This window comes from Cryptomeria japonica, chromosome 5 (assembly GCF_030272615.1).
Source record: "Cryptomeria japonica chromosome 5, Sugi_1.0, whole genome shotgun sequence".
In the NCBI taxonomy this organism is placed as follows: domain Eukaryota; kingdom Viridiplantae; phylum Streptophyta; class Pinopsida; order Cupressales; family Cupressaceae; genus Cryptomeria; species Cryptomeria japonica.
In genome coordinates, this window is record NC_081409.1 from 764979083 (window position 1) to 764991671 (window position 12589).

General features: G+C 34.8%; 1 protein-coding gene across 3 annotated transcripts in view; it reads left to right on the forward strand.

Moving 5' to 3' along the window:
* The window catches only part of LOC131036485 (probable plastidic glucose transporter 1), a 203719-nt gene that overhangs the window by 71456 nt on the left and 119674 nt on the right, over positions 1–12589 (forward strand). For all 3 annotated transcript variants that reach the window (XM_059221727.1, XM_059221726.1, XM_059221725.1), the window contains 2 exons: positions 4980–5126; positions 5216–5289. In XM_059221727.1, coding sequence (XP_059077710.1) covers positions 4980–5126; positions 5216–5289 — 221 coding nt within the window. The remainder of the gene's footprint in view (positions 1–4979; positions 5127–5215; positions 5290–12589) is intronic.

The following is a 12589-nucleotide window of genomic DNA, read 5'->3' on the forward strand; positions in this document are numbered from 1 at the left end:
TTTATATATATATATATATATAACTTATATTATTATTTTTGTTATTTCATCCTCTTTCTATCCTACCTTGGGTTCCATGTGCAGTCTCTTCTCTCTCCTTTTTTAGTCGGTCTAGGCCTGCAACTAATCATTTTTCTTCTCCTTATGTACTCTTCCATCCTAATGATGGATCATAGAGTGTGATCCGAACGATGATGCAAATAACTCACACAATCGAATCCAGAAGCAATTACAGACAATAATATGGATTGTGGAAATCTTATAGCATAAATTTATTCTTATCATTTATTTTTCTAACCCCAACTTTGAGAGTGAGTCCCAATCGTTTTTCAGTATCTTACATTATTGAGCATAACAATAAAAAGGGTCCCCAAAAATAGTTTATTCCCAGCAACATCTTTGGGTGCTGCTAACTTTATGTTGATCAATATCAAAGGCTCAGATTGGTGGTTCAGCCATGTCATTAGGGTCCAAATCTTTCAAAACTAGTTCATAGCTCAGTGTAGCAGTTGAAACCTTCTTGTCCTTCTTCTCTAGTCTTTGAATCTTATGTGAGTCCAAATATTTATTCAAGGTAAGCAGATCCTTGTTTAAATTATCTCTTTCACGGGGAGAGAAATGAGCTCTTTTATCTCTTCTTTATAAATGACCACCAGGCCTTCATGAAGCAGAATCAAGAATCTGGGATTTCCATGGTCATTGTTACCTGAATAGGATGTTAAAAAATGTGCGTTTTCTGTGAAACTGAGTAAGGCACCTTTTGCTTTGGAAAACCTCCTTGTTCTTCCATTTCTAGATAAACCAAAGGATATCATTAGTAAAAATAAGCCAAAAATTATTAAGATCAACAGAAAAAGAATTCATACCTAGAATAAGCCAAAAATTATTAAGATCAACAGAATATCCACAAAGAATTTAATACGAAGTGAAATATTTTCTATTATTCCACCCCAATTGGCTACCAAAACAATGAGGACCAAAGAGAAAAATCGTATTTGCACCAAAAAAGTTGTTCAATAGTCTCTACTTTATCACACAGTGAACAGTTCGGAACAATAATACTGGTTGACTCAAGCTCAGCATTCAGCCATCATTTTTTTATTTAGAAGGAGCCATCTAAAACATGCCTTTTCATGTTCAACATGAGGGGGCGAAATCTAATGCAGCATGCAGGTCCATCTAGACTTAAATCAATCCAAGTTCTAGCTCAAGTTTAGCTAATTAATAATGCCCCTTGTACTGTCAGCAGCAAATAAATCTTCATAGGAGAGATCTACTCAAAGCTTGAGCTGTCTTCCAAATTACTTTATTCAAAAAATCATCATTCCTTTGCAAGCTAATAGGAAACTTCACATTACATAGAGCTTTACATAAGATAAAATATGTTCTTTTTGCACATTAGAGATGACTTTTAAAAACTTTTCCTAGAACTTATAAAAAATGTTCTAAAAAATTCTTTGAAACGTTGAGATTCCTTTAGAGTCCTATGAAAGAACAATACACCCTTGAGTGAGAGCCAAAGGCTTATTATGTCATTCCAAGTTCCGCCAAACCAATCTAGGACTGATCATGATACCATCTTGCCCCGAAATCGCATCACAATCTCTAATTAAGCCCTTCACTTTCATCTAGGCCTTCTAAATACTATTAAACATGACATACCCAAAGGCTTTTACTTCAAAATTACCAAAAAGCAGATCCTGTAGGCTCAAACTAGTCCACCTTTTTTCTTGGAGAGGCTAATGTTATTTCTTATGAACACTTGACCTAAAATGCTAAGGTCTTTCAACCCCAGACCACCAAGTGCTTTTTGTAAACAACATCAAGACCATTTAATTGCACTCCTTTTTTTGTTACCCTTTCCATTTGACCAGAGGAATTCTCTAAGAATCTCTTGAATTTTCTCAAAATGACAGTTTGCGAACAAGCACAAAGAAGAATAAATGGAGTGAGAGGTAAATACACCTTTTGAGTTACCTATAATCTCCTAACAAGAGAATAAATGGTTCTATCATGTTTGATGTTTTTTCTCAATCCTTTTGAACAACCAATCCCCCATATCTTTCAAAAAAGGAGAAATGGCAAACGGGATTCCCAAATATTTAACAATTGAATTTGGGCCTCCCATTGCAACCCTTTATTCTTAACGCACTATGGCGGGGAACTATCTTAACTTAGAGTAGTAGATTTATAATTGAACTTCTTTGCACTAGAGGCTTCACTAAAAATGTTAAGCCTTTTCATCATGTTATAAAAGTTGAATTCATTCATTTCAACAAACAAAGTTTTATTGTTAACAAATTGAGCATTAATTAGTTGCTCATCATTGGGGAGACATATTCCTCAAATTGGTGGCTTGATCAAGCTAGTTCTCAAAACATAATGGAAGGCCTTTGCAACAATCACAAAGAGAGCCATAGGAATAGGACAATCTTGTTTAATTGATCTTTGCAGAGTAATGGGAGCTGTTAAATCCCCGTTTACATCCACCTGAGTAGAGGAATCATTGAAGAGAATATATATTCATCTATAGAACTTGGGAGGAAACCCAAAGGTTCTTAACATGTCCAACACAAAGACCCACTGAATTCTATCGTAGGCCTTTTCAAAGTCTAATAAGATCATTCTCACATTTGGACCTCTATACTTTGCCCAAAACATACCTTCCCGATTGGTTATCAGATTTTCCAATGTATATCTCCCTTTAAATTGAGATTAAATGAAGGGTTTTAGAAAGGCTTACCAAATGTATACAACAATGAGATGGTTCTTTTTCATCTGTTATAAATCTGCAACAAATGAAATAGATAATTAATGTTTTGTGTCTGTTTTAGGGGCTTTCCTTAGTCTTGTATTGGTCTTTTTACCTCTGCATAAGTCGTTGCTTTTTATATATTTTTAAATGACAATGATAAATGTAATGTAAAAGAGAATGTTAAGAAACAATAGTTTTATCTAGATTGAATATAATCCCAAATGCAAGCACTATTAGCACTTAAGAATAAAAAACCTAAATGATTAATGTAAGAAAAAGGAGAGGAATAGTAAACCAAGATCAATGTCACCTTTAAGATTGAAGCTATTAGAACACTATCAACTGCTGCTCACAGAATAACCATAGAGATTGCTAGTTCTTTTGAGAGAGAGAGAGAGAGAGAGAGAGAGAGAGAGCTTCCAAAATTTTTCATTAGAGTTCTAGAGTGAATCTTCCTTTTCCAAATTATAAACAATAGGGAGAACAAGAGTCAAATCATTGCTAAGTCATCCTGTAGAGTTGTTACCTTACGAATTGTTAGTTGCTAGTAATAAGTGGGATCGATTAGTACTCAAATGACCATTGTAATTGCAGATTTTCACAGAATGCTAGCACATCATGCGGATGTTTGTGCAATGTGCTTCCGTCTAGGAAAATTGGACCTAGAAAAGGGTAGAGCATAGGAATCCTTACAAAATTATGTTATCTTCAATTTATGACAATTCATACTCGAACACCAAAATGAGCATAAAGGAAATTGCAAGAGTTTGCAATTTTTCAACGTTACATTTTGCTCCTAATTTAGTGGGTATATGATCTTAACTAAATATATACACTAAAGTAAATGCAAAAAGTCATAATACTAAAGGATATTGTAGAGGATGTAGACTCTTCAAATGAGGTGTATATTTCCACAAAGGGAAGACTTGTAAAATCAATATATAAATATCTTGCATGAGGCACAAACATTAAATAAAATTCTACAAAACAAAAACACCAGCCAATTCCTAGACTTGTTTACAAACACATCACATACAAAAAGAAAACACAATACAGACAATCATACAAAAGAAACATAAAACGATAAACACTCGAGAAGGAGGGAGAGAAATAATAGAGAGATATGTAAATTAGGCATTTTTCCAGTGATGTGTTGCTACTCAGAACATCGAGCATGGCTATCAAGCTATGTTATGCTAGAGTCCATACAATGCTTTCATAAGTCATGGACACTACAATCTATGTTGTTGGGTTACCATGAAAAGTGCTACAAGAAGGTATGACATATAGGTACCCATAGGCTAGCAAGTTGCATTATGTTAGGTGGCTCATATGCTAGCAACACTCTGGAGAGTCTAAAAATAATCAACACCATGGAGACAGATGCTTTGTGGAGCATAAAATTGTAGTGTGTGCCATGAGAAACCCCCTTAAAATAATTGCATGATGTAAAGAATGCAAATTATTTTAATGTAGAAAAGAGTAAAGAAAGATGCCAAAACAAATGAGACATTGACAAGGATGTTGTAAGCATGAAACACAAGACATTGTGCTCATTGCATGACATCACACAATGTAGGTATGCACGCGGAAACAAACATCACTTGAAAACACACACATTGAACGATCTAGTGGTATATAGTTCATATAGGATTGTAGGAATAATAATATTTTATGGTCCTAGCGATCCACCAACCAATGATATATTCTTCTATTTAATGGGAATATATTAGGCGCATTTGCTATGTGGCACTCAAATGTGTAAAAAGGGGTTAAAATGCTATGACATAGTGGACCAAGGGGGTCCAAATTGATTGTTTCTAGGCAAAAACTGAAGTTAAACATGAATTAGACCCTCTAAGATGTATTATAACTTGATGGTCTGAGAGTGCCTAAAGTGACTCAAAGGCACCAAAAGAGTACATGGTAGCTGCATGGAGAAGGCATAGAAAGTAAGAAACTTTGGTTGATGACGTGCATCCAAAACTCCCTTATATGTGTTGTAATAGGGCTTTCAGGGATCATGGAAATTTTCAGACAAAAATCCTCTTTGCCATACCAGCTTCTATTGATTACCTGTAATTTCTCAATTGTTAAAGCTAGAGGTTACATAAATATTACAATATACTGAAGTAATTTAGAAATCATCCCATTCATTCATATGCATTTTATCAAAAAAAAAGATGAAGTTGACTCTTAATATAATTGTTTGTTTTCATTGCAGCTCCTGCTATAGGGGGCACCCTTTTTTTCCTTCAACAATTCGCTGGTATCAATGGTGTTCTTTACTTTTCATCCTTGACATTTGCTGATGTGGGCATCAGTAACAATACAGTTGCTAGTATTGCACTTGGAATTGCCAATTTTGCGGGTATATAATGCTGTTTAAGAAATCATGCTACTGTTTGCTAGAGGAAAATTGGTGAAATTTTGATTTTTTGATGTCCTATCTGTGTACAGGGGCCATTATTGCTCTTTACTTGATGGATAAACAAGGGAGGCGTAATCTCCTTATGGGAAGTTATATAGGAATGGTAAGGGTATTCTGTACATTAAAAAAAATGTGCTACTTGATAGGATTAAGAAAAGTGAATATTGTCAATTCTATAATTCAAAATTGAAAATTTTGTTAATGCCCAAAAAACATTGATGTTTATCCATGGGTAACTTTTGTCTTGTGATATAGTTATATTGGAATGGTGAGGGTATTCTCTCAATTAAAAAATTATGCTAACAATTGACTACTTGATAGGATTAAGAAAAGTGAATATTGTCAATTCTATAATTTTACTAATTGAAAATTTTGTTAATGCCAAAAAAACTTTGATGTTCATCCATGGATAAGTTCTGCCTTGTGATATCATACTACTTGTGCAGTAGTTAAATTTGTCTTTCTCTAGGCATTCACTGTGATAATCACTCAACTACTTCTTGCACTTTCGACCATTACATGGACACAATCCTTTGTTGTTTTTGTGGGTTTCAGTATCATCTTTGGAAAATGTGGTATACATCCCTAGTCCACAGATTTCAGCCCAGGAAATTAATGTTGGGCTTGAAGTGTAAATGAATATGAATGTGGTGAAGCGTCGAAAGATATAGCTCATATGGGCAGTGATTGAATTTAATGCAACAATTTTTACCATAGTACATATATCTTGCATTGATCTGTATGATCATTGATGCCAGATAATTCAAAGGATATGGTTAATGGGAATAGAATTCTAATATAGTGTACTGGAAATCCTGGTTTTGCTTCTAATATGCTGTATAAACACAATTACTTGGAAGTTTGTAATATATTTATGGATAATGTGTATATTAAGTCATAGCAATAATTGAGTAATATAAGAAGCCATGTAATGGTTGTTCTTCGTATGGTGAGCCTAGTTCTCACCTTCTAATAGAATCCTATGACCTATATTATAATATTCATTACTTATATCTTATATTATAGCCTCTCGTAAGCTTATGTAATAAAGTTTGATTGAACATATTGTAAATATCTAGCTACTGTTAGTGTAGATGGCATCCTTTACTCTTTTCTGTAATGCATTTTATATTGAATCCTTCACCATTTCATGTGATTTATTCTTTTCTGTAATAAATTATATATTGTATCCTACAATGAGTTCGTGCAATAGACCTTTGGTTTATAACAACTTGTAATCAAAGCATCATTCTTGCAACTTGTGGTTGTAATTTTGTTGATGATTACAGTCCATGACCTAACTATTTTTGGTTTATTTCACCAAAATTACTAAGGTCTATTTTGACTCTAGACACAAAAGTGCAAACAAAATGGGAAAATGTGTGACTAGAGATTTGAAATGGTGTGACCAAAGAAATGAAAGGCTGTGACCTGAGATATGAAAAGAGTATAAAAGTCTGCAACATTAGACATGAAAAGGCACCAGATTAGATGAGAAAAAGGTGCAACTTGAGATAGTAAAAATTGTGAGATGAGATACAAAAAGGTACGAAATGACAGAGAAAATGGTCAAATCTGATGAAAAAAAATGACACAATTTGATACAAGAAGAGGTAAGTGATACACTGGAGCTCAAAATGTTAAATGAAATAAACAAAACTGTAAACCTTGGAAATGCAAGTTGTATACCAAAATTTTATGGCCTTCAAGATCCATTCAAATGGTGGTATAGATGTTGCAAAAGAGTTGAACTAATAGTGGTCTAGCCTTGATTATTGAGTAAAACAAAATTCTACCTTCAATGAACTAAGGGGAATTGATTATTCAGTAAAACAAATTTTGACCTTCAATGAACTGGGGAATAATTCTTGCCAAATGGTTTACAATTTTTTAAAATGAAGCACAATAAACAGAGACTTGAATTATAAAATAAAAGAACCAAAATGATCAGATCCCTAAACCAACAAATCAAAACAGTAGTTATTATTGCAAATTAAGAACTTGGAAAGCAATGGTAAAACATTTTTTGAAAAAGATACACAGATAATTCATCTTTCAAATCACGATCAATCTCCTTTAAATAAAGCTTGAGCTAAACAAATTCATGTATAATTCTTAGAAATGGTAGCTAGTTCAAGAACTAGATTTAGTCAATAATGAAACTAATAATGATAAACGACAGTTTTCAATTGATAAAGAATTGTCGAGAAGTTAATTAATGATTAGACACAACATGTGACAACTATTTTGAAGGATCTATGGCCTAGGGAGACCAAAGGGGACAACACACTAAATGTGTTCTATTGTGTTATGAGAGAAAACAATTAGGAAGTTGTAGGATGCAACAATATCAACAATCAAAGATAAACTCAAAGACTAGAATACATGTTAGATTGAAATGCAAGGTTGTATTATGTAACCTTTTGTGCAATGATTTGAGAGATTGAATGTTTTGTGAGATCTGTCTATACCTTTGTGCCTTTGAAGTATAACTATGCTTCATTAATAATCAAGAGAAGGTTCAACTTGCCTTCCACTCATTAGTTCATATTCCATGCTTTGTTGTTTTCTACAGTTGTTGTAGAAAAACTATGTTGGACAGGTGTAATGTCCCCAATTTTAGCCGCTAGGCTAATAGGTGATATAAGGAGGAATTAATTAAATTAATTTCTTATAAAGTCATTAAAATAAATTAATACTTTATATTTAATTAATATAATTAAAAAGTGACTTAAGTATAAAAATTAAAATATTAATTAATAGTCAATTAAAAATAAATATATTGTACCTACCCCCTTCTAGAAGGTGTCTCATGATGGGGTTAAATAGAAGAGGGTAAGAGAAGGAAAGCAGACTGAGATTTGGAGATTGATTTGATGAAATGACTGATGTGTTGCATTGGTGGAATCTCTGAGGACGCAAACCTTCAGCAGATTGGATAGAAGGGCTGGACGAAACCCTAGTTCTTCATTTGGAGTAGGTTTGTGATGGAATCTACATTGGTGCCTAATTTGTGAAGTCTTCTCCCGAAGACAAATTTGCATTAGAGTGGGAGACATTTTCAGTCTTCCAATTTGAGCTCATTGAAGTTATTGTTGCTGCCATGGTGGAGTGAATTCATGACATTTTCAGTTTATCAGATTTAGGGTCCATGGTGCATCGATTTGCATAAGAGGAGTGTGGCGATTTTATTGGGGGACATTTTGAAGAGGATTTTGTGAGTTTGCTGTTGTAAGTTGCCAGGTCTGAAGTCTATCGAACTACTGTGCCATATCCTTCGATTTTAATCATTGCTTGACAAAGAAGCTTCTAACTTGTCATTGGTGTTAGGCGGATTGGACAGCAAGGTGAGGCGATATGATTGGGACTGTTTGTAAGGCATTTTGGTGTCATTTTGGTGTCATTTTGGTTCATACTGAAAGTCTGATATGAGGCAGGTCCGTGGTTCTCATGCTCTTCGATTTTCACTATTGAATGCATATGATAGCTTGGAATCCCTTGGGAGTAAGGCACTGTTTCCTAGAGGAGAAATCGATCAGTTTGGAGGACTAATATGACAATAATCTGCAGATTGCAGACCTTCATTAGCAGCAGCAGGGTCGGCACTTAATGTCCTTTGCATTTGCATATTGGAGCCGTTATCATTGAGGATCTTTATCTTACAACTACATCGTTGACCTTGGCAAATTTATATCAGGTTATTTGCTTATAGACTACATTGTAAATTCAGTTTGCTGTGCATAAGTTAATAGTGCCATTGTCTTCAGAAGTCTGAAAATTAGTAGTTGTATCAGTTCATGTTTAAGAGTTTTGTAATGCCAAATTGTGCTATCATCTGAATTAAGTATTAAGGAGTTGAGGCTGCACCTTATATGTTTGAACTTTGAGAATGTATGACAATTATTTTACAAAATGTCAGTCTTTAGTAGACATGTTTATGAGCTCCACTTGAGATAGATTGCTGTCTATAGTCTACATTTGGGCCTCATACTTTATTTACAGGCTATTTATGACTTTAATAGTTGTTCTCTCTTGAAGATTCATGTGGTTGATAACCTTTATAACAAACTGAAACTAAGAACAGCAGTTCGAGACCTTGAATGACAATGGCTTGACAATATTCCTTGGGTTGGAATACTTCATTTCTACTCCTATTTGACCAAGGGATATTACAACAGGGTTGACATTTTTTAAGTTGTCTGTTATAGAATATTAGAAATTAGAACTTTGTAGTATGACTAGTCATGCTTGGGATTGCACCAAAGCTTGTGGTATAGATAAAATGTGGCTCTGAGCACCACCATTGTACCATGGGATGATCAAAGTGTTAGATCCTCTAGGATTAGTGGCCCCTCCTTCAAAAGCAATGTTACCTATTTTAGAAATGTGAAATACAAGATGCAGAAAGTTTTTGGCAACCTAAGCTTTGGTTAACCGTATATCTTGGGAAGGAATTTGAACTTTTTTGATAGTTTGATAAATAGGGGGTCTAGATTCTTTGTTCATTTGACTCTAGGCACTAACTTGGTCCAATTTAACTAGCATGATTTATTCTTGTTGGCTGAAGATCTTCTCCCATTTGGCGTTTCCAACAAAGGTAGAAAATAATGGCATAAGAATTTTGTATTGAGCTCAACTTTGTTATTTGCAACATTAGAAGTATTTTTAGAGCAATAATACCAACAATTGACATCCTTGGACAAAGAGACTCAAAGACAATAGAACAACCAACCATAATTGTAATAGAGGGTGTATTATGCAAAGCCTTGTACAATGATAAGAGAAATAGAATGTTCACCTTGATCTGTTTGCACCTTCATGCGTTAATGTCTCTTATCAAACACACACAGATTATACCAATATACAAGAAATGGAGACAATGAAGTCTCTTGACAATTACAAGAAATGTGATCACTCACCTTCCACTCACGATATTCCATGCTTTATCATTTTTTCATGTGTTGTAGATGTCGTGGATTGAACATGGATGATATTGATAAGTAGGAGGTATTTTTGTAGTGCATCAAGTTATGATATTAATATTATGATTTAACTGCATATTTTTGAGTCACACTAATTGACCCATATTTCATGAGTAGCGGTTCACATGAACCCATGTCTCATGAGAATGAATGGTCCAATTAGCACTCATTGCATCTAGGTGATGCTCCTAGGGGTGAAGCATCATGACTTCATAGGAGGTTGCTTATCCTAGGTTCTACTTTGACTCAGACATGCTTAACCTTGGAGTTTTCCCTAGATCAATCCCACTTAACTTGATATCCCATATGCAAAACCATCAAAAAGTGTTGTGCCTTATGAAGAATTCATCACATAATCCCTTTAGCTCATCAATTGATAAGCAAGAGGAATTTTCTATAGCATATCAAGCTAATAATTAATATTAGGATTCAACTACATAGTTTTTGAGTCAAACTCATTGACCCATATTTCATGAGTAGTGGTTGGCACAAACTGATCTTTTTGTGAGAATGAATTGTCCACTTAGCACTCATTCCATCTAGGTGATGCTCATAGGGGTGAAGCATTAGGACTTTACGTAGGTCACCCATCCTAGTAATACTCTTACTCAAGTGTACTTAACCATGGAGTTTCCCCCAAGAACAAATCCACTTAGCTTTCTACCCCATTTGCAAAACCTATAGCAAGTGTTGTATGAACCATTTGTCATAGAGCCCCTTTAGCTCATCAATAGATTAGTAAGAGGTATTTTTTTTTAGTGTGTCAAGTTATGATATTAATACAGATTTGATTGCATAGTTTTTGAGTTAGACTAATTGACCCATATTTCATGAGTAGTTGTGCAAATTCAATTGCATAGTTTTTGATTTAGACTAATTGACCCATATTTCATGAGTAGTTGTTTGCACAAACCCATCTCTCATGAGAACAAATGGTCCACTTAACGCTCATTGCATTTGATGGAGGGTACTCTCCTTACAAACCCAAACACACAAAAAACAACTAAGAAATAAGTAGAAATGTCAAAAAAAAAACACTTGCTTTCTATTATCCCAATGGAATGAGAACTACAATAAAATGTCCCCCTTAGTTTTTTTTCAATTTTCAAACACAATAATCTCACCCATTAGCGTTAGCAAGATGAAATACTAAGAGCAATACATGTTGGTGGTTGGACCAGCCACTTCCACTTTTCAGTGGGATAATGAAATACTAGAAATTAAACAACTACTTGGCGGTATAACCAGCCAATTAACAAAGCCAAGAAGATTGAGATTAAGCAAATGACAATCACTCAACCACTTTTCAGTGGGAGGACTAGAAATAACAAAACTATCACTCAACCACTTATTCAAGGGGAGGACAAGAGTACAATATGAAATAGAGATTGGCAGCGAAGCTAGCCTCTTCCACTTATGCAGTGGGCAATACAAGAAAGTATAATGCAGTATGAAATGGACTGTTTCAGTACTACTGAATACAACCTTACAATGGATAGCTCTGCAAGATACTGTCAGTACATTAAAGTTCCAATCTCAATAGATATAAGAAAGTACTTCTTGTGACCTTTTCACACATTGCCCCATTGCTAACGGGGACCCCCTTTTTTCCTGCTTGCTGCGTTGTTAGGTTAGGGTTTTGGTTGCTTAGGCAATTTTGTGTTTCCCGTGCTCGAGTCTCGGAGTTTTTGATCATGCCTAGTGTCGTCTAGGGTTTTGAGGTTATAGGATCAAGTTGCAAATGTTGATATTTTAATGATCCTAGATTTTGTCTAAGTGTTGACCATTTGAGCATTAACTTGTTTTTAAACACGCGCATCAATGATTTTAAAGTGCCAAGGTATTCCCAGACCCTTTGGAGTTGTTTTCTCGCTCCTAAGGTATTATTTAAATTGATTTCGCACTTCAACCCGATAATTTCCTAGCGTTTTGCTCATCTTTTTGGAAATTTTGCCTAAGTCCAATCTAATTTTGAAGTTTCTAAGCGATTTTGAGTGGTTAAAATGCCAAATTCCTAAGGGAAATTCATATTCCAAGGGTTAGAAGGTCAAATTCCATGCTAGAGGTGCTTTTCCCCTCACATTCCAGACTACGCACCCTTTTCCCCCACTCAAAATCCACACTACACATGGGTTTCCCCTGAACTCCATACTGGCTTTATGATTTTCCACCACTGTTTATCCATGCCTGGGTTGATTTTCCCTTGGAAGTGCTAAAATTTGGCTAAGTGTTAGGATTTTTCCAGACTGCCATCGATTTTCCACCACGAGTGCGGACTGGAGTGCGAACTATTGTGCGGACAACGTTAAGGATGATTCCATGCCTGGGTCGATTTTCCACCAGGATGTTTTGTGACAAGTTAGTGCGGATTTTTGTGCATACTCTCAGTCCATAGCCAAGTCGATTTTCCATTGAGAGCAT